Below are 23727 nucleotides of genomic sequence, written 5' to 3'. Positions count from 1 at the left end.
CCAGAAGTGTCTGCAGCATACACACAAAGAGATCAGAATTTCTCCCCAAAATCAGAGAGCAGAAGCACCCTTTATCAAGGCTGACATGTGTAACAAAATAGATCGAGAGACCAGGACTCCATCAGCAAGGCTACACTAAATTTGTTTCAGAGATGGAAGCTCGGCAAGAACATTAGGTGTAGTAAGGTCCTGTTGCATAGTAGAATGAGTAATGACCTGGGGGATCAGAAAACTTGGGCTATCTTTGTCACTAATTAGCTGTGTAACTTGGGGAAGTCACTGCTCCTCTCTAGGCCTTACTTTGCTCAATTTATAAAACAAAAGGGTTGGGCTAGCTGGCCTCTAAGGACCCTTCCAGAACTGACATTTTGTGAGTATGACTGGGGCATATTCTCACTTCAAAGACATTGGGACATGTGCATCTATATACACCTTGTGCACTGAAATGGAGTGAAAGATGAAACTAATACCTTAAAAAGGGGGTACGACAGAGAGAGAGAGAGAGTGTTTGGTAGCAGCAAATAGCTTGGAGAGTTGTCAGATTATGATATTGGAAATAGCTCTTTCCATCCCAAGAAGCTTTAGATTTTTCAGATTGTTTGATGGGGGATGATAGGGGGAGGGGTTGCAAATAAGCATTTATGTAGTGCTTACTGTGCTAAACGCTCATTTTATCCTCACAATAACCCTGGGAAGCAGGTACTGTTCTTATCCCCATTTTATAGTTGGGGAAACTGAGGTAGGCAGAAGTTAAGTGAATTGTCCAGGGTCACACAGCTAATACGTGCCTGAGGATGGATTTAAACTCAGGTCTTCCTGACTGCAGGCCCAGCATTCTATCTACCACACCACCTAGATGCCTCTGTTTAAATAAAGATTACTTTTATTTTCTCAAAGTTGAGCTGTTTCAATTCATAACCCTACTTACATGGAAGGAACTCATTGTTAACTGAATGAAGAGTCTTATGTGTTTTGAAGAACCTTTAACTTGGTCATCAGTGACGAAAGAGAAGACTATCTCATGGACACCCAGCAAAGGAATAAGGACCAATGTTGATCTTGCCAACCTAAAAATTGTAAACAGAGTAACTGTTAAGTATAGTAATATTCAGAAATGGCAAACCAGTAAATTGAAGGCATACTGATCAATTTCTATATAGTAACTGTCCAAACTGGTTGCTGCTATACTAAATCCTCTCTTAGCTATACCCCTTTCTCCAACTTTGTTCACTACCCCTAGTGGAAAGAAGAAGAGGGAGGGGGTTACAAGACCTTCAGAGCTGAACTGTGCCCTGGGTCTTTACCTTGTCAGCATGCTGCCCAGCTCAGGAATTTCCCCAAGCAGTCCCTATCTGTTACTTGGCTTTTTTTCTAAGTGTATAACAGCAATGATACTTGCAGCTGCTATGGAGGCATAAGACCAATAACACCAGCACACAGGAGGGCTGCTAGCACAGATTCTTTCATCTGCTTTTCTAAAGTAAGGCAACTTTAAAGAGGTCAACAATATTACTTTAGTTAAACATATATATATATATATATATATATATATATATATATATATATATATATATATACATATATATATATATATATATATATGTATGTATGTATATCATTCACTTAGTTCAGGGGGAAAGTCAGCACCCTGAGCTTCAGAGAAAATATAAACAGAAATTACAATCAGAAATCACAAGCAGAGAAATAAAGACCAACAGTCAGGGCTTCCAACCATCTGAGAAATTAGCACAGATCAACAGACAGATACAACTGTCTGACCAACATACATAGTTACCAGAGATAGAAGCACCAACATCAGGGTTTTCAAAGCCACGGGGCTCCTTAATGGCTACCCAGAGTCTGGTCTGGCCAAATCACACCAACACCCTTCCAATGAGCCCCAAAGCAAAATGCTAACCTCAGAGTATATATGCACTTCTCAGAGCCAGAGGGCCTCACAACCCTCCTGACCCAGTGTCTAATTAGGAATTAGCAAAAGGTGTGGGCCTTCCCACAAACAAGCCTCCCTTAATCAAGCTTACCTTAATGGGCTCCACATGAGGCCTATTAAAGGTCTGGGAAGATCTTCAAATCCCATTCTATTAGCATTACAAAGTGGTAAAATATAGGCAAGCAATTTACTAGACATACATTTAATTTGCATTATAAGATTTGATCTTCCCACCAGTTTTGTAGCATATTTCATATCATGTTTTATTTTGGGTTTTTTTTGTTTTTGTTTTCTTTTGTTTTTCAGCAAATGGTGCTTCTGGAATGATAGGAGTGGTTGGAAGTTTTGCAAAGAAGATATAACTTCCATAAAATAAAATGAATTTAATGTTCAAAAGGTTGGAAGTTTTGCAAAGAAGATATAACTTCCATAAAATAAAATGAATTTAATGTTCAAAAGGTAACTTGAAATAAAAAAGAAAGCTGTGAATTTTTCTCCAAGAAAACATTTTAGAAGCTCACATGGTGTGAAATATTTTTCACATGTTGTAACTGTGAAACATCTCAAAATTCAATTTATAATTAAGCATTTCAAGGTCTGTGACAGTCATCATATCAAACTATGATATCAGTGACAGATATGAAACATCTTCTGAGAGGCTGGAGGGACATTTCTTTTAAACTCCCATTAACATAGTATCTGCTGCTACTTGGTAGCGCATACAAGCAGAATTATCTGACAAAACCATAACTCCCCTCAATCCATACATATGCATTTGGGAACCATTCGGAAAAGGATATTTCCCGGCCTCTGGTAATATAGAAAGACTATGCTGATCATAACATCTCCTTCTTCCTATTCACAAAGCTACCATCCTAATTTAGGCCTTATTATCTCTTTCTTGAATTATTGGAATAATCTTCTAATTAGTCTCCCTGCATCAAGCCTCTTCCAGCCCAATCTGTTCTCCACTTGGCTGCCAAGGTGATTTATGTAAAGTTTAGATTTGACAATATCACCCCCCCCTCACTCAATAAACTGCAAAGGTTCTCTATTATCTCTAGGATCAATTGTAAAGTCTTCATTTGCTACTTAAAGCATTTTATAACTTGGCATCTTCCTATCTTCCATCACCTACAACTGATGGGTTCAATGGTTCTAGGGGCCTTCTAGTCATTCAGTCAAATATAGGCATATAATCAGATTGGTTCTTCTACTGAATATCTAGGAATAGCTTATTTTTGGCAAAGCATAGAATTCACAAAATCTCACAGTTGAAAGGGATCCTAGAGGTCATCTTATGAACATAGGTTTAGAGCTAGAAGAGACCAATAGTAAAGGCTCCATGCCCTCTACAATGTAACTAACAAGAGATTGTCTGACATTTACTTAAAGACTTTCAGTTGTGCTGAAGGTTTAAATACTTCACAGTCTGAATCAGTTTCTCATCTCTTCTCATTCTAAAGAATAGTTGTGCACATTTCAAGGGGAGAATTAAGTAAGGTATTTTTTTCTATTGTTTACTCTGTTCTCTTTGGAAACTAAGAACTTTACTCTCTATGGCACATATATATATATATATATATATATATATATATATATATATATCTAGAAAATGCTCTTAAGGTGCCAAATGATTGGAGAAAACTAGGCAGAGCATTGTTTTGCCTTAGGTTTTAATATGTAACTCTAGATTCAAGCCTGGATCATTTGTATAAGATTCTCCATACAAGACCCTCCATGTCTGTATCAATGGCAGAGTGGACCTGAAAGCTTGGGAGAATTGAAACTGTCTTATTTTGGCTTCCTGCTTCAAGAGAGGGCACATGTGATTCCAGATTCTATTTGGAAGAAACCTTTTTATGCTTCTCTTGACTCTTATATTTGCAAGTCAAAATTTTTTATTCAGCTCTGGTCTGTTTTTCATCAAGAATGCTTGAAAGTTCTCTACTTCACTGAATATCCATCACCCCCCCCCCAAAAAAAAGATTATATTCAGTTTTCCTAGGTAGGTAATTCTTAGTTGTAATCCTAATTCCCTTGCCCTCTGAAATATCATCCAAGCCCTCTGATCCTTTAACGCAGAAGCAGCTAAATCTTGTGTTATCCTGACTATGGTTTCACAATACTTAAATTATTTCTTTCTGGCTGCTTGCAATATTCTCTCCTTGACCTGGGAGCTCTGGAATTTGTCTATACTATTCCTGGGAGTTTTCATTTGGGGATCTCTTTCAGGAGGTGATTGGTGGATTCTTTCTTTTTTAATTTATTTTTTTATTTTTAATTTACAGCACTCAGTTTCAGAAGTTTTTGAGTTCCAAATTTTTCCCTCTCCCTCTCCTCCCCACCCAAGACAGCATGCAGTCTGATATAGGTTCTACATATAACTTCACATTAAATTTATTTTCACAATAGGCAAGTTGTAAAGAAGAATTATAACCAACGGAATGTACCATGAGAAAGAAGAAACAAAATCAAAAAAAGAGAAAAAGAGAGAGCGCACAAATAGTTTGCCTCAATCTGCATAATTCTTTCTCTGGATGTGGACAGCTCTTTCCATCATGAGTCCTTTGGAGCTGTCTCAGAACCTTGCATTGCTGATCGGAGCCAAGTCTATCAGAGTTAGTCATCACATATGCTGTATGTCTGTAATTGTGGATAATATTCTCCTGGTTCTGCTCCCCTCACTCAGCATCAGATCATGTAAGTCTTTCCAGGTATATTACGAAGTCTGTCTCCACCTCATTTCTTGTAGCACAATAGTATTCCATTACATTCATATACCACAACTTGTTTAACCATTCCCCAATTGATGGGCATCCCTTTGATTTCCAATTCTTTACCACTGCAAAAAGAGCTGCTATAAATATTTTTGTACATATGGGTCCTTTTCCCACTTGTATGCTCCTTTTGGGATACAGCCCTGGACATGGTATTGCTGGGTCAAAGGGTATGCACATTTTTATAGCTCTTTGGGCATAGTTCCAAATTGTTCTCCAGAATGGCTAGATCAGTTCACAGCTCTTATTGATGGATTCTTTCAATTTCTATTTTACCCTCTGATTCTAGAATATCAGGTCAGGTTTTCTGGATAACTTCTTGAAAGAAGATGTCTAGGTGCTTTTTTATCATGGCTTTCAGATAGTCCAATATTTTTAAATTATCTCTCCTCAATCTATTTTCCAGGTCAGTTGTTTTTCCAATGGGATATGTCATATTGTCTTCTATTTTTTCATTCTTTTGGTTTCGTTTTATTGTTTGTTGATTTCTCATAAAGTCATTGATTTCCATTTGCTTAATTATAATTTTTAAGGAATTATTTTCTTCAGTGAGCTTTTGTACCTCCTTTTCCATTTGGCCAATTCTACTTTTTAAGGATTTTTTTCTTCAGTGAATTTTTGTGCTTCCTTTTTCATTTGGCCAATTCTACTTTTCAAGGAATTCTTCTCCTCATTGGCTTTTTGTACCACTTTTACCATTTTTAAGGTATTATTTTCTTCAATTTTTTGTGTCTCCTTTACCAAGCTGTTGACTGTTTTTTCATGATTTTCTTGCACTTCTCTTCCCAACTTTTTTCCTCCTCTTACTTGATTTTCAAAATCTTTTTTGAGCTCTTCCATGATTTGAGACCAATTCATATTTTTCTCAGAGGCTTTGGATGTTGGAGATTTGACTTCGTTATTTTCTTCCAAGTGTGTATTTTGATCTTCCCTGTCACCATAGCAACTTTCTATGGTCAGATTTTTTTCTATCATTTGTTCACTATTCCAGTCTAATTTTTGACTTTTAAATCTTTGTTCAAGTGGGGCTTCCAGGGTGAAAGGTGCACTGTCTCAAAATTCAGGGGTTTTGTGCAGTTGTTTTCAGAAACAATTCTAGAGATCTGTGAGTTTTCAGTTCTTCAGTTCAGTTCTTCCAAGGTGGTATGGATCTAAAAAATGTGTTTACTATTCTCCTTGCCTGTGCTCTGGTCTGTGAGCAACCACAAGCACTCTCTTCTGCCCTGGAACTGTGACAAGAGCTCCTGCTTCACTGTGTCTGCAAGCCCTGATATGCTAGTGCTCCTCCTCACCCTAGGACTGCCACCCAGGTCTGTGACCTGGATATGAGTATGGGCAAAGAAACAGAGTCCTGTCCCCAGTGCCAGCAAAGAGACCCTGTAATCTGATTCTTATCAGTTGTTTAACCGCCTTACCATCTGTGGGCTGAGAGCTCTGGAAGCAGATGCTACTGCTCCTGGTTTGCTGGGGCCTGCTCTGCAACTGGTGCAGCCTGTGCTCCACTCTCACTCGTATGCAACAGACCTTTCCCACTGAGCTTCTAAGTTTTCTTTGGCTGGAAAATTATTTCACCCTGTCCTTTTGTAGGTTCTTCTGCTCCAGGCATTGTTTTATGACATTGTTTAAAAGTGTTCAGTAGGGTTCTAGGAGAGCTCAGGTGAATCACTGTCTTTTCTCCACCATCTTGGCTCTACCTCTGTTACTTGGCTTTTAGAAGTTTTATTAGTTTTTTATTTTTATTTTTATTAATTTTTCTTTCTTTCTATATTTCAATCATTTCTACATATACTTGCATCAGTCACACTTCCCTCCAACTTAGTGAGTCTTCCCTTGTATCAAAGAGAAGTGTTAAGCAAAACCAATTGGCATAGCCTCTTCTGACAGTGTGGCAACATTCCACACCTTTAATCTTCCATCTCTTCAAGAAAAGGAGGGAGTGGATTCCTTAACTCTTTTCTGGAGTCAATTGGTTTGTACAATTATATAGCATTTGACTTCATTTTAGTGTACTTTGAATTTACATTATTGCAGTCATGAATATTCTTTCCCTCTCATTTGATCTTTACAACAACCCTATGTAGGGCTAATGGAATATAAGATCCTCCCCATTCATTAATAGGCCTATGTGACCACATGTGTCCCCTTTTTTTCCTTGCAATGGCAGCTGTGTTCCCAGGTCTAAAGGTACACGGGTATTTTAATCACAGATGTCTTGCTGCTTTGAGCTCTGGCCCAGTTCACATCTGTGATACATCCTGAGTCACGTAGAGCCCCTTGGGGAAGGAACTTGCCTAAGGGGAAGCTTGCTTAGGTGGAGGCTTGCTTGCAGGAAGGCTTTCATACCTTTTGGTACTAAGCCAATTAGGCACTGAGTCAGGCAGGTTATGATGCCTTCTGGCTCTGAGACTATTAGTTGAAAGTGTATATATATATATATATATATATGTATGTATTCTGAGGTGAAATTTTGTTTTGGAGCTCATTCATGGAAAGAATGTTGGCCTGAGGTCTTTGTGATTTGGCCAGACAAGACTCTGGGTGGCTGTTGTTAAGGAGTCCCCCGGCCTTATGAACCCAGATGTTGTTGCTCCCTGATCTGGTGATTATGTATCTATTACTTTGTTTAGACAGTTGGAGCCCTGTCTATTGGATGCTTTCTTGGATACTTAGGTATAATAGGATTATTAACCCCTTTGAAGCTGTCTTTCCTTTAGAAAAGCCCAGCAAAGAACCTGTGCTAGCAAGCCATCGTGGGTGTGCCAAGGTGCTTGCTAATACACCCTGTAAGGTAGGGGCTATTATTATCATTCTCATTTTATAGTTGAGAAGACTGAGGCAGATAAAAGTTAAGTGATTTGCCCAGGATCATACAGCTATCTGAGGTTGAATTTGAATTCAGGTCTTCCTGACTCCAAGCCAAGTATTCTATCCACTGTGATAACTATCATAAGGATAATGCCCTTAATACTTATCTCACTCAGTTATTATAAGGATCAAACGATATAATATATGCAGAGTGCTTAAATATATGTAGATAGGTTAAAGTGATATATAAATGTCAGCTATTATTATTATTCCTTCTCCAAGGTATCCTGTTCTAGAAGGCTCTGGATTCTATGCTGGCTTAAAACCCAATATATTATACCTGTCTGTTTAGGAACATAGATGCTTATTTATGCCAACAGTCCCCTTACCTGTATGTATAATCACTGAAGCACATTTGATGGGCTTTGAGTTTAGATATGAGCAACTTGAGAATTTTCAGGAAAATGAAGAAATTGACCTATAAAAAGAACAAACATGAGTGAGTAAGTAATGTATACAGATTCCTGGGAGCAAGTCTGCTTAATCACTTACTCTCAGACTTCTAAATCAGGTCACCTCCACATGTCTGCCTCAAAATACTTCTCTTTATTGTAACTCTACTCCATTTTGAAAGTCCTCTCTCTCTGATGAAGACTTCTCTGATCCTCCTGCTTGAAAGAATTTTCCCTGTCCCATTTCTTTTAAAACTTCCTCTAGGGATCTGTCCCTGGTGCTTATCCTAATTCTCCTATGTTTCATAATTACATGTGTAGTATCTTCTCAATTAGTCTGTAATTCTCTTAAGGGTGGGGACTGTATCTTTTCATCCTTGTATCCCCAGGGTCTCATATTGTGTCTGGAACATAATAGGTTTTTAAGAAACACGTGTCAAGTTGAAAACCCAAGACAGATTTAGATCTTAGCTGATCAGGTGATAAGCATTTAAATACTATTTTGTTTGTCTTCCTTCCTTCCTTCCTTCCTTCCTTCCTTCCTTCCTTCCATTCTTTCTTTCTTTCTTTCTTTCTTTCTTTCTTTCTTTCCTCTTTCTTTCTTTCTTTCTTTCTCTTTTTCTTCCTTCCTTCCTCCTTCTCTTTCTTCCTTCCTTCCTTCCATTCTTTCTTTCTTTCTTTCCTCTTTCTTTCTTTCTTTCTTTCTTTCTTTCTTTCTCTTTCCCAGACCTGTGATCTCATCTGTATAATAAGCTCCAGGTAAGGAACATCCTCTATCAATGCAAATTGGCAGCTATTTGGACTGGCAGCTATTTGGATTGGCAGCCTGGACTCATGATGAAAAATGCTACCTACATTCAGAGAAAGAACTGATGGAATGAGAATGCAGATAGAAGCATACTATTTTTCACTTTATTTTTTTTGGGGGGGGTCTGTTTCTTCTTTCACAACATGACCAACACAGAAATATGTTTTAAAAGACTGCACATACATAACCTATGTCACACTGCTTATTGTCTCATGGAGTGGGGAGATGAGGGAGGGAGGGAGAACGTTTGGAATTCAAAATTTTTAAAAATGAATGTTAAAAATGGTTTACATGTATTTGGGGAAAATACTATTAAAATACTACAATTTTTTAACAGAGAGAAGTCCTGTTGACTTGCCTAGGGTCACATAGCCAATATGTGTCGGAGGTAAGAAATGAAACCAGATCTTCTTGTCTTTAAGAGCATCTCTCTATCCATTATACTATACTGCTTCTCACTAAACCACATAATCCTGTTCTAAATGCAATTGAATTAAAATACTAGAAGAGGTCTTTTTGCATTCTGTTTCAAGGAAAGGCTCCATTTAAAGCAACTGAAAATTTGAGGAAGATAACTATCTATCATTTTCCTGAAAATCTCTACCATTAATATAACCAGTAACTTAAATGTTGTACTTTAAATGTGAGATTCTTGTCTACAACAGATGTTAATGATGTCTAACTCCATTATACAATCTTAGCAAATGCCATTACTTTGACCCAATTATGTCTACTGGAATCTCTGTTAATAGGAACTCATCAGTGGGTGAAGGGTGGGGGGGGGGACAGGAATGACCTATAATGTTATTAGTGTAGATCCACAGAATTGCCTATAGAACCCAAGTTAGCAGCCACTCTCTATGAATCCAAACTACCAGTGTGAATACCAGTTGGGGGATCAGCTCAGAGACAGTGCTACACAGAAATGTGGATAAGACGCTCCAAGCTCATGCTCTAAGACAGGTAAAGGTGCCTAAACTGAAATCTAGCTGCTTTAATATAATAACCTCATTTCCTCTTAAGAAATGAAAAGCAACTTCCCACCCCTGATTCTGTTGAAGCAGAGAGACCATTTGGAGGCTACTGAAACAATCTAGGAAAGTGGTGATGGGGCCTCTCTCCCCACTTTTCTCTGTGCCTCTATTTCTCTTTCTGTCTCTCTATGTCTCTGTCCACCTCCTTCTAGAGGCAGCTAAGTAGCACAGTGGTTAGAGTGCTTGATCTTGAGTTAGAAGGACATGAGTTTAATTCTGACCTCAGACATTGCTCAGCTGTGTGACCTTTAACCTCTATCTGCTCCAGTAAAATGTGAACAAGAAAACCAATCTCCCAGGGTTGTTGTGAGGATAAAATGAGATAATATTTGTATCTTAAGGTGATATAAAAGTGATGTGTTGTTATTTCTCTCTCTGTACACACATATTTACATATACACATACACACATATGTGTGTAGGTACACGTGTGTATACCCACATACATATGTATGTATAGGGTCAGCTAGATGGTGCAGTGGATAGAGTACTGGGCCTGGAGTAAGGAAGACTCATCTTCCTAAGTTCAAATCCGGCCTCAGATACTTATTAACTGTGTGACCCTGGGCAAGTCACTTAACCCTGTTTGCCTTAGTTTCCTCATCTGTAAAGTGAGCTGGTGAAGGAAATGGCAAACCACTCTAGTACCTTTGCCAAGAATACCCCAAATAGGGTCATGAAGAGTTAGACATGACTGAAATGACCTAACAACAAGTATGTATATGTGTGCGTACAAGCATTCACATTGTTTCGAACTTCTTATGAGGATAACCTAAGAGGAAATAAGCAGTAGAGATTCATATTGAACCTGTGCTTCTTTTAGAAAGAACAGACACTCTTAGCCTGGGTCTGGCAGAAACCTCTCTAGATTTGCTCCCTAAGGGTCTAAACTCTTAGACTTGTCACACACACCAAGGTTGAAGGTGGACAATGCACAAGGTCATCCTAGCCTTTCCATTAGGTACCCCAATGTTAACATGTTTGGCCATCTTCTAGTACACTTACAAAATCTTCATTTCTGCAGGTAGGACATGCCAGGTGCAAGACTCTTTATGGTTTGGCTCTTTCACATGGAGCAGTTTGGGACTGGGAGATAGAAGAACAATTTTTGTACAAAGAAATTAACTGTCAAAGGACATAAGGTATTGCTTCTTTTGTAGGTGAATAGTTTTGTGCCTCAAGTGAGTGGGAAAAGAACTTTAGTTCAGTTGCTAAAATCCTATTTAAAAAAACATGGTTTTCAGTAGGGACATGAGCAATTTATAGTGTAAAATTAAGTACGGCGTCATCATAGAGGCACAGATGACCTTGTAGAGGATGTAGGGTGATACCGCTTTTGTATATGAAAAGTGGAATGGTTTAAAGGGGCAAGGAAAAAAACTTTCATTTATTGAAAACTGATAAAATGTGAGTGTGTAAAAACAGTTTTCAAGGACACAAGTTGTGGAGAACCATTCTGAGACAGGGCGTTGTGGTCCCTGAGCTAATTTGCATATAACTCATATAAAATATAAGAGGAAAAAACATCACAAAATGAAAAGTCACAAGTGTTTGAAAACCGTAGGATGATTAAATAAGTATTTGTTGATTTGGTCATAAGTGAAAAGTGAGTTGCTCAATACCAGGATGCTCAGATTTAAGCCATTAAAAGCTGGTTTAAAAAAAAGAAGAAGAAAAGAAAAGGTGAAGTGGTCAAGTGTGTTTGGAGTGGTCAAGATAATGGGCAGAAGTACGACTCAGCAGGAAATAGAAAATCAGCTTTGTCATAGCTCTGCGATGAGAGTAAGAGCAGTCAGGTGAAAGAGGACTTCAGCTATGGAATTCCTGGTTGACTGGAAAGTCTGGAGCTCTTTGGAAGAGAGGTTAAGTTATAGCTTCTGCCCTTCAGCATGACTAGTGTCAGGTAAAGTGCCTCTTCCCTAGTGCCTCTGGTCTTTTGCAATTGCATTGCTGTGTAAAAAGAAATATTGAGATCTAATTGGACAATAAAGAATCCTTGTGAGTAAAGAGAGTTCTAAGCTCATCTGTCTGGACCAGAGAGTCAACTTGATGAGCTTTGCAGTTCAATGGCTTAAGGAATTGCTATCCAATTCACCAATGTAACACTTTTCCAGTACCCTCCTGAGCCTGATCATAAGTTGAAAGAATTGTTCATGCTTTTTCCGTTTGAGAACAGAAGAAAGGAAATTTGCCTAAATCTAGAATAGTAAAGATCAGAAGAGGAACAGCTGAGAAGTGCTTTGTTTTATTCATGTATTCATGAATTAACCTATAACATCTAGGCATGTAGTCCAGAGTTATGTTACCCCAAGCATATAGCTTTCCTTCATTCATACCCTTTTTGCCAGACTTATGTGTGTGCCCACTCTCTCACAGATGCTGACCCATTGGTGGGAGAACATAACCCAGGTCTATTTAGATTGTGGTTTATTTTTTATTTCTATATTTAACTTATGAACACTCAGCTGAAATCAGTATTTCTTTTGTCCTATTGCTAAGTAAATTGTTATGTTTAAGATCTAAAAGTATCATTATTGGAAGTGGCTGGTTTGCATAGACGGAGAGCTAAAGTGGTGAATAGAGATAGTATGTCCCCTCACAATAGGGTTACCCTTAGGATTCTGAGATACATTGAATGTAGACATTGTGATGGGAACCTAGATATTTAAAACGGAAGGCAGCCAGCCAGATAGTTATTAGGCATGAACATACACTGTGTTGAGAGGTAAAAGGCACTATAATGTGGAAGGTCCACACCAAGGACATTCCAATTTGAGTTCCTTTGCAGTGGCCATTTACCCTACAATAACCCCATACCTCTAGGATTCAGGGTTCTCCAGTGAAATCCCCGGGTTTGGTTTGGTTTTAATTTCCAATTTTCCAGTAAGTCTAAGCAAACGAGTGGCTTAGGGGCAGATGTTGGCAGCTCATGTTTTACCAGCCTTTTCATAAATGAGTTCCTCAAAGCCTCACAAGGTGAAAATGAGACTCCTCAAAGTTTTAATCTTTTATAAAGTGTAGAATGTTTTCCTCATATCTGAAAAGATGAAAATACAGCCTGATCAAGATGGGCCCTTACATCTCATCTGTGTCATTTTACCGTGAATGCTAAAAATTTGCTGAAGTCTGAAAGGGGGCACACCTTTACATCCTTAGAGTTATGTACCAAGTGCTAGTCAATGTGGTACAGCGGATAGTAGGCTAGGCTCAAAGTTAGGTGTCCAAGTCCCAGCTCTGACACATGCAGATAGTTTTGCTTGATGTGAGTCATTCCACAGACCTCTTCATAAAGCAATTTTTACATAATTCAAATTTTCCCAAGGACATGGGGAAGGGGGGGAAGGAGGAAGGGGGCTGCCCTATGGAGGGAGGGGTACAGGATTCAAGGACACATGGGGGCCATAGACAAAGAAGGAAGAGAAGGAAGAGGAAGATATGTGAGGAAATACAATGGCGGAAGATAGAAACCAAGGAGGGGTTGGGCAAAGGTCTTGTGTCTGGGCACTGGAAGTCTCAAGCTGCCCCCAATCTAATGGCTGTGTGATGGTCTCTCTACTCAGCATTCTTCTGCTTTCACTTGAAGGAAGTTATTTTAGGGTTTTATTGCTGTTGTTGGGGGAGGTGGAAGTAGGGGAGGTAGGGGGAGACCAAAGAGCTAAGGGGCAGGAGTGAAGAGAGCACAGTACTGTGCAGTAAAGTTAACATAAGTGGGGTTTTTTTGGAGTGTGAATTTCTTTCAGAATTCTTTAAAGGCTAATTTGTTTACTTAAAGATAGAACTGTCTGTGATTCTTGTGTGACTCTGAACAAATCATTTAACCTCTTAGTGCTCCAGGAGACTCTTTAAGACTCTTAAGGCAAGCTCTTCACGCTGCCTGGGCTAGTATGGATATAGATCTGTATCCTGCATCGGTAGAGTTTACTCACCAGAAGAATTCCCTGTACTAATATGATCTCTGGTCTGGTCCCCTCCCTCAAAAGAAATGTGTCTCTATTCCTAGATATACTTTGTTTTTGTGATGTTGGTGCTTGACAACTTTGGGTCCTCCTCTTAAGTAATAGCAGACATTTATAAAGTACTTCAAGATTTGCAAAACACTTTCAATATACTAATTCATTTGATATTCACAATGCTGTGAGGCAAGCATTATAGGTATTATTACTCCTGTTTCACAAGTGTAGAATCTGAGGTTTAGAAAGGCTAAATAAAAGTCACCCAGATGGTGTCAGAGTAAGGATTCAGATCCTATCTTTGATACTGTGTTTCTCGTGACTTCAAGTCCCATGTTTTTCTCTAAGAAAGTATGCATAAGCATGAGCATGAGGCTTTTGGCATCTGCTGTTTCTTGGTCCTCAGCCATATTTCTCAATAAGTTTTAACCATTCCCCCCAATGCCCAGCTTTGCATTGAAATTATTACTTATTAATAAACGTGTTCATATAATTTAATTTGAAAGGCTTTGTCAAATCATTTACAGAATTTCTTTACTTCCTCATTCCCCGCCACAGGTAATGGACCATGAGCTATAGTTATCTTCATGGTGATATTTTCACATTTGCTCATCATGAGAATCTCAATGTCTCATAAAATGATGCTTTGGACTCGATGGCTCCACCAGCTCTTTTTTTTGAGGCTGGGTCAAGCAATCCACCAGTTTCAGTTCTTTCAGCAGAAGAGATTGTAAGCATGCACCACCAGAAACCCAGATACCAATTCCTTTAGTTGCTTCTCCAAGGAGATCTTATGAGACATAGTTCCATTTATTTTCAACTTCTTTACCTCTGACTTTATTTGTCATGAGAATGGCATCATTGGTATTATTTAGTTTCTCCAGAAGGAAGTCAGCTTGGTCTTTGGACAAGGATTTCACATGTAGAGTACCAACAATTCAGCTATTATTTATAGACTATCTAAAACTTAAGTGATTCTTAGCACCCTCTAACCCATTTTATTGGACTCTGGGCTTCTTCTGATTTATGAGAATTCACCTGATCTTGCCCAGACACAGAACCATGATGTCATTTCCTGGCCATTTTCATGCCATGCTGCTGCCCCACTTTCCAACTCTACTTCCAAATACAGTAATCACATCAACACTACCATTCTGTAGAGTTTCTACTTCAAAACTCTGTTTCCCTAAACTAGGTTCCACAATAGTGCTTCCTTGATCATTGGTCTTCCTTTGGAATACGATACTGTTATTTTCATAAAAATGAGTTTCTCAAAAAAAGTAAGTAAAACAATGAAAACTTAAATACTATACAATCTTTAGCAGTTTCTTAACCTTGTTTGTCTCATAAGCCCTTTGGAAGTCTGGTGAAACCCATGGACCCCTTCTCAGAATAATGTTTTTAAATGCTTAAAATAAAATCAAAGATTAGTGAAAATAAAGATATCATTTTTTCCCCAAAATTCATGGAGTCCTTGAAATCTATACATAGACCTGCTTTAGAGAAAGTAGCGATGAAAAGAAAATTCTCCTACACACAAGTAGGCTCTATCCTTTATATATTGGACTTTTTCATACTCCCACTCTTTTGTTAACTTTTTCCTCTGTCCACAGGATTTGTCAGAAAGTGATTTTGAATGACCTTTCCAGACTTTAATGGAGTTTAACCCTCTTCCCATAACTTCTACCTTCTCTGGCATTTTCTCTTGGGGGATAAGAGAAATCACATCCAACCTGAATTCATTATGGCCACCAATTTCCAACAGATTCTATCCATGCTCAGCCCCTCAAGAGGCACTGAACATTCTGAGCCAGACGATTAATAAAATAAAGTTACTGGACAGAGAAGAGAATATGGTCCTTACTGTAATTGAAAGTAGTATTGGTCCTCTGATGATCCACCAGATTTTCATATTTTTGTTTGTCCCCCAGCACCTATGAAGAAATAGCATGCAAAAGGGTAGATTTAGAAATGGCTAAGATACCAAAAGAAAAAAATCCTATGTCTCCTAGATACCTCATTACAGAGTCTGCTATTTCCCACAATCAACTGTACAAAGCAAAGCATAAAATGTTGGGGGAAGACATTGTCTAGTTTTGAGGAAGGTTCCTATATTTTACTAACACAGGCAAATATGTGGAGGAGATGGGACACGGATGGCAGTCTAGGAGTTGTCCAATGTAAGGTACTGCCTGTGTTGCAGTAAAATTGGCTATAGATCCAGGAAAGGCATCCTCACAGCCTGGCCAAAGTGGTAAAGTGGGAATAGGGATGCAGCATGGAGGTCTTTTAAGAAAATGAGGATGAGAATTATGGTGCTTCCTTATATTTTTATGCTATGTTCAATTTAGTAAAGTTATTTCAATTCTGAAAGCATTTATTATGTGCCTACTATTTATAAGGCCTACCAGCAATAGGAAAATTTAAAATGTCACAGTTACTGCTCCTAAGGAGCTTACAATAGGAGAAAGAGAGAGTGATTTGATTCAACAGCATTTATTAAGAGCCTATTATAAGTTGCCAGGGATATAAAGACAAATTTGAAACAGCTCCTCCTCTCAAGGAGCTTACTTTCTATTTTTTTATATACACATATAAGTAAATATAAAATAGGGGCATCTAGGTGGCGCAGTGAGTAGAGCACCAGCCCTGAAGTCAGGATGACCTGAGTTCAAATCCAGCCTCAGACACTTGACACACTTACTAGCTGTGTGACCTTGGGCAAGTCACTTAACCCCAATTGCCCTGCCTTCCCCCCTCAAAAAAAATCCAGAAAACAATTAAGTAATACCTACAAAGTCATTTCTGGAGGGAAGGCACAGGTAAAAAATAATGGGAAGCTAGTGAAAAATAGAACATGGGGTCCACAGAATAAAATAGAAAGGAAAAGAAGAATGAAATAGAGACCCAAAGGGTTGGAGTAGGGGCAAGAGGCTGACATGGTGTACCAGTAAGGCAATAAACACAACACCAACGATAATCATGAATATGCCTATGTAGTTCTGTATCACAAATTATGAGAGACTCTCCAGTAAGAAGGTAAAAGAAGTATAACATTTATTCAGACACCAGAAAATTATATCCCATACTTCTGCTCCCACAGCCAGTCAGACCACTTTATCATAATAGCAAGGAACTTAAAACACCATATAACAGACTGGAGACTTGCCATCCCAAAATCTCTCTGACTCACTGCTGGGGTCTTCCCCAAAACAGACTCAGAGTACAGCTAAGTCAGCCTGTTCAGTTCTAACAATCACAAGGGCAGCCATTACCAGCCATCAGTAACCATAACATCTTTCTCTCTCTCTCAGCATTTCCTGTGACATAACTTCCATTTCCTGTCAGGAAGCTCCTCCCACCATATGTAACTTAGACTTTTTGTGCTGTAAGCAGGTCACATGGCCTATTAATACATGGGAAAGATCTTCAAACCTAATTGCTACTATACCTGGATAGGTAAGAGGGAAAAGGGAAGGGAGCTTCAGCCTATAGTTCAGAATCACAGGAGTTCTGAGGGAAGTCATAGAGTAATTAGGCTTGTTATACCCATCACATTAGCAAAGATGATATTGAATTGATTCTCAGTGCATGAGAAAGAGATGGAAAAGTGGTAGGAGGAAGGAAGAAATGAATAGGGCTATAGCAGGGCAGGTTACAGAATCACTACAGGTATTATTACAGATGAGTGTTAGAGGTAGGATTAGTACCCAGGTATTCCTGACCCCAAGTCTCACACTCCATTCACTAAGCTATGATACTTCTCTGAATATCAGGTAGAGCTTTTGACTTTGCCTTGACATTTTTTTAAACTGTGTGATCTTAGGCAAGTAATTTAACCCTCTAAATATTAGTTTTCTCATCTGCAAAGTGTAAAACATTGTCTGAGTCCTCTTTCAAGTCTAAATCTATGAACTTATGAAGCTACAAATAAAAGAAGGCATTCCATATGAAGGAAAAAATATGGTCTGAGGCAGTGAACAGTATAACATGTTCATAAGACAGTAAAAAGGAGGCAGGAGATAAGGTTTAAAGTAAATGGTGCAGGGTCAGATTTTGAAGGACCTTCAAAGTCAGAGAAGTTTGGATGTTATAGTGTAGGCAATGAGGAATTTGCAATAGAGAACATGGTGGATTAGGAGACAAAGAGCCTGGAGACAGGAAGACCATTTTAGAAGTTTTTGTAGTAGTGTGGGTATGAAGTTAGGAGGGCTGAGACAAGAGCAGTGGCCATGGGAACAGAGGAGAAAAAAACAAAACTGAAGGCCACTGTTAAGGAAGTTAAGGTTTAACATCTCCATCCTGAGAAAGAACTAACCTAAGCCTATTGTTTCCTCAATAAAATGAGATTCTATCTCTATGGTACCTTCTAGTTCTGGTGTTCTGTTGTTCTTTCTATAGTATGTTCCAGCAGTTCTAAAACTGTGGTCCAGGGACCTCTTGGGGTTGCTGAGATCTTTTAGGAGGATCTGCAAGGTCAAAACTGTTTTTATAATATTACTAACATTTTAATTTCTAATATGTTAAATACAAATAGGAAGGAAGGAAAGAAGAAAATAAGCATTTATTAAGTGCCTGCATGTGCCAGGCCTTGTGCTAAACATTTTACAAATATTTTCTTATGTGATCCTCACAAAAACTCTGAGAAATAGGTGCTGTTATTATCCCCATTTTACAGTTGAGGAAACCAAGGCAAACAGAAGTTTATTGATTTTCCAGAGTCATATAGCTCGTAAGTGTTTGAAACTGGATTTGAACTCAGGTCATCCTGATTCCAGGTCTAGCATTCTATCCACCGCTTTGGTCCTGAGACCAAAAAGGTCCAGAAATCACTTATACATGCCAATTTTTGAAAGAAAGAAAAAAAAAGAATGAAAAAAAGATGACAATGTGAAATATCTCATTGGAAAAATACCTGACTTGGAAAATAGATTAAATCCACCAATCACCTCCTGAAAGAAATCCCCAAAGGAAAACTCCCAGGAATAGTATAGCCAAATTCTAGAGCTCCCCGGTTAAGGAGAAAATATTGCCAACAGTGAGAAAGAAATAATTCAAATATCATGGAGTCACAGTCAGGGTAACACAAGATTTAGCAGCTTTTACATTAAAGTATCAGAGGGCTTGGAATACGATATTCCAGAGGGCAAAGAAGCTAGGATTACAATCAAGAATCAGCTACCCAGCAAAACTGAACATAACCCTTCAGGATAAAAATGGATATTCAATGAAGTAGAAGACTTTCAAACATTCCTGATGAAAAGATCAGAGCTGAAGAGAAAATTTAACTTGCAAATATAAGACTCAAGAGAAACATAAAAAGGTAAACAGGAAAGAGAAATAAGAAATTTTAAAAGATTAAATGTTTACATCCCTACATGCGAAGATGATACTTGTAACTCCTAAGAACTTTCTAATTATTAGGGCAGTTAGAAGGAATAAATATAGGCAGAAGACTCGGGCGTAAGTTGAATATGATAATATCTAAAAAAAATTAAATTAAGGGGTAAGAAAGAGGAATTAACTGAGAGAAGGGGAAAGGAGAGTTAGAATGGGATAAATTATCCTACATAAAAGAGGTGTGAAAGAGCTTTTACAATGGAGGGGAAAATGGAGGAGGTGGATGGAAGCACTTGAAACTTACTCTCATACACTCAGATGGGTATAGAAATCTATATTATTGTACGGGAAAGTAGGATGGAAAGAGATTAAGAAAAGGGAGTGGGGGAGCTGATAGAAGGGAGGACAGATTAGGAAGGCAGTAGTAAGAAGCAAAACACTTTTGAGGAGAGACTTAATGGAGAGAGAGTAGGATAAACAGAGGGCAAATAGGATGGAGGGATATAGTTACTAACCATAACTGTGAAAGAAAATTTACAAGTTTTTTTTAACAAAGGCCTCATTTCTCAAATATATAGTGAACTGAGTCAAATTTATAAAAATAAGAGCCATTCCCCAATTGATAAATGTTCAAAGGATATGAACAGGCAGTATTCAGACAAAGTAATCAAATTTATTTATAGTCAAATGAAAAAGTGCTCTAAATCACTATTGATTAGAGAAATGCAAATTAAAACAATTCTGGGGTACCACTACAGAACTATCAAATTGGCTAATATGACAGAAAAGGAAAATGACAGATTTTGGAGGGGAGGTGGGGAAATTGATAAACTAAGGCACTGTTGGTGGAGCTGTGAACTAATTCAACCATTCTGAAATGCAATTTGGAGTTATGCCCAAAGGGTTATAAAACCATGTATACCCTGTGACCCAGCACTTTGACCCAGGTCTGTATCCCAAAGAGATAAAAAAATGAAAAGGAAAAGGGCCTATATGTACAAAAATATTTATAGCAGCTCTTTTTGTGGTGACAAAGAATTGGAAATTGAGGAGATGTCCATCAATTGGGGAATAGCTATACAAATTGTGATATATGATTGTGATGGAATACTATTATGCTACAAGAAATGTCAAGCAGGATGCTCTCAGAAAAAGACTAGAAAGACTTACATGAACTGATGCAAAGTGAAATGAGCAGAACCAGGAGAACTTTGTACACAGTAATAGCAATATTGAAGGATGATCAACTGTGAATGACTTAGCCTTAGCAATACAATGATCCAAGACAATTCCAAAGGATTTATGATTAAAAAAAAATGCTATCCATCTCTAGAAAAAGAGCTGATGGAGTACATATCCAAACATACTTTTTTATTTTCTTTATTTTTCTTGGGTTGGCTTTTTTATGTTTTCTTTCACAACAGACTAATATGGAAATGTTTTGCATATATATATATATATATATATATATATATATATATATAACCTATATCAAATTGCTTGCCTTCTCAATGAGAGAGGAGGAAGGAATTTGGAACTCAAGGGGTTTTTTGTTTTTTTTTTCTGATTTTTTACTGGTGAGTTTTTAAATTTTTTAAAATTTTTCATTTTATTTGTTTTTAGTTTTCAACATTCACTTCTATAAGATGAGCTCTAAATTTTCTTCCCCTCCCTCTACACCCCCTCTCCAGGATGGCATGCAATCTGATATAAGCTATACATGTATGATCATATTAAAAACCATAAGAAAGATGAAACAAAAAAAAGAAAATAGTATGCTTCAATCTGCATTCAGACTGCGTAGTTCTTTCCCTGGATGTGGATAGCTTTTTCCATCATGAGTCTTTTGGAATTGTCTTAGATCCTTGCATTGCTGAGAAGAGTTAAGTCTGTCAAAGTTAGTCATTGCATACTGTGGCTGTTACTGTATACAATGTTCCCCTGGTTCTGTTCACTTCACTCATCATCAGTTCATGTAAGTCTTTCCAGGTTTTTCTGAAGTCCACCTGCTCATCATTTCTCATGTACCAATAGTACCCCATTATATTTGTATACCTCAACTTATTAAGCCATTCCCCAATTAATGAGTATCCCCTCAATTTCCAATTCTTGACTACCACAAAAAGAGCTATTATAAATATTTTTGTACATGTGGGTCCTTCTCCCATTTTTATTATCTATTTGGGATACAGAACTAGAAGTGGTATTGCTGGGTCAAAGGGTATGCACAGCCCTTGGGCTGAGCCCAAGTTTTTAAAAAAATGAATGTTAAAACTTGTTTTGGGGAAAAATAAAGTATTTAAATACATTGTTAAAGGGTATCAGAGTATGAGTAGCCCTGAAGCCCAGGTTTAAACACAGCAGGCTTGCCTGTCTAGCATAGGTCAACGAGGGGCAAGCAGCCAGGTAATTTTTGACACATAAAGAAGTATGGTAAGTGACTCAATTACCAGCATTAGATTGTGCAATTTACTTATTAGCTACATACATACCCTGTGTTCTCCAGCTTTGCTCGAGTAATCCACCAAGGGACAACATACAAAACAGGAAATGCTGGGGAGAAAACCCAGAAGGGATTTTAGGAGAATTAAGATCAAATCCATTGCCTTCCACTTCAGCCAGCCAGGGCCAACAACATTAGCTCAGAACATGAGAAATGCCTGGGGCCTGCAAGACCCTCCCCCTCACCCCCATCTTTGTACAATTAGAGTTTTCCAGTGATGGAATAGGATGGCTCCTGATCTAATAAGCTATTTGTCTCTGGATATCTTTCAGCAGAGGCTGGATAACTCCCTACAGAGGATGACATGGATAAAAGTTTGAACCTCTATGGCCACTTTCTAGCTCTAATATTCTACAACTCTTTGCAGAAATTGTTCTTAGTCACATGACAAGTATGTTACAACTCAGCACTTGAGCAAAGGAGAGGTAGATAGATGCCCTCTTACCCCTTCAAAATAAAGGGAAAATGCAGGGAGAGATTGAGGTTGGATAACAGTCTACATCTCTTTGATCAGGCTAATACTGGAGTCCTTTTACAAAAAGTCCTGAAGTCTTTCTAGGGAAAAAATTAATTTCTGAACCTGTCCTTACTGACCACTTAATAAATATTAGGTATTCAGAATTTTTTTAACCAATTTCATTCTTGTCTGTGGTGTTTTCTCTCACTGTATCCTAAGTCAGTGGACCTTTTCTTATCTTGCTCTCCTGAGCCTCAGCGGCAGAAATCCGAACACATGGTTTACTTACCCCAGCCTACCAAGATATATCTGGGCAAGAGGCGTTTCTGGGAAAGTACCAAAGGTCCCAGCAGCGTGTGAAGATAAATGCCTTCAACTAAAAGCCATGAGTAATTGGCTCCAACAAAGTAGTGAAGAAGAACTTGTGCAGTCCGACACATGGATGAAGACTAGAAGAGGAAAGAAGAAAGATGCTGGTTTTTATCTTGGTGCCAGAGAGAGCTCTGGCAATGTGTTCACGTGGCATGAAGATAACCAGGGTTTCAACCCCACTCTGTTACCTACTACTGTTGTGACCTTGAACAAGGCACCCAACCTCTCTGTACTAGTGCCCTACTCAGAAAAAACAAGAAAAACTATCTCTAAGGTCCCTTTCTACTTTGAATTCTGTGATTGTAGGAGCTTATTTCTCTCTGCCTCCAAACCATCTATTTCTCTACACACATACACACACACACACACACTCAATTAATATGTGTGTGTGTGTGTGTAATTTATCTACCTTGAAAAAAGAAGCTGTGATGAATGAAAAATCCAGAGAGACAGTTTCTGAGTAATTAATAACCAACTTATTAATTACACTAACTAATAATCAATATAGTGATAATTATTGGTCTCTCTCAACAACCAAAGAACCAACACAGATATCACTGAATGGTTAAGTGCTTTTAGAAAAGAGGGTGCGGGGCAGCTAAGTGGCGCAGTGAGTAGAGCACTGGCCCTGGAGTCAGGAGGACCTGAGTTCAAATCCGGCCTCAGACACTTGACATATGTACTAGCTGTGTGACCTTGGGCAAGTTACTTAACCCCAATTGCCCTGCCAAAAAGAAAAAGCAAAAAAAAAAAAAAAGAAAAAGAAAAGAGGGTGCCCCTGAGAGGTAAAAATCAACCCTGATTGGTGAACAATGAGTGAGGGAGTTAATGAGGTGAGCTAAAAGTCTTGGACTCCATCAGCTGGGAACATGGCTTAATCATGAGATTCAATTGCCTCCAGCAATCTGGACAAAGGAATCCATCTCTATCCAGACCACTGTGGTTGGTTTTCTCCTTCATGAGCTGGGTTACCCTAGATTCCAATGGAGGAGTGCAAAGGCATAGATGGTGCTTTGGGGCTGGAATTCACCTAGACTACATTCAGTTCCCCCATGGTTTCAGTACCCCAAGGTTTAGGGCAATCTCATCTTTCAGCCTCGTCTTTCTGAGACTGGCTGAATGACCTACAGGGGCTGGTCCCTGAATGACTAAATAGAAAAGGAAAACTCTTAATCCTAATTTAATAATTAATTATTAATATAACAGAAAAATAATAACCTTTCTCAAATCAATGTTTTTATGACCAGAACTTAGTCCCATGAGCAATGGGAGAGGG

General features: G+C 38.4%; 1 protein-coding gene across 1 annotated transcript in view; it reads right to left on the bottom strand.

The window, feature by feature from the left end:
* GLP2R (glucagon like peptide 2 receptor) overlaps positions 1-23727 on the bottom strand; it is a 65970-nt gene that overhangs the window by 16919 nt on the left and 25324 nt on the right. The window contains exons 7-11 of the mRNA XM_036757793.1: positions 22369-22528; positions 21612-21672; positions 15644-15713; positions 7926-8014; positions 929-1067 (exon numbers count right to left, since the gene is read on the bottom strand). Of these exons, the coding sequence (XP_036613688.1) occupies positions 929-1067; positions 7926-8014; positions 15644-15713; positions 21612-21672; positions 22369-22528 (519 nt within the window). The remainder of the gene's footprint in view (positions 1-928; positions 1068-7925; positions 8015-15643; positions 15714-21611; positions 21673-22368; positions 22529-23727) is intronic.

The sequence above is a fragment of the Trichosurus vulpecula genome, chromosome 4, assembly GCF_011100635.1.
Source record: "Trichosurus vulpecula isolate mTriVul1 chromosome 4, mTriVul1.pri, whole genome shotgun sequence".
In the NCBI taxonomy this organism is placed as follows: Eukaryota; Metazoa; Chordata; class Mammalia; order Diprotodontia; family Phalangeridae; genus Trichosurus; species Trichosurus vulpecula.
This window is presented reverse-complemented; position numbering and strand designations above follow the sequence as displayed.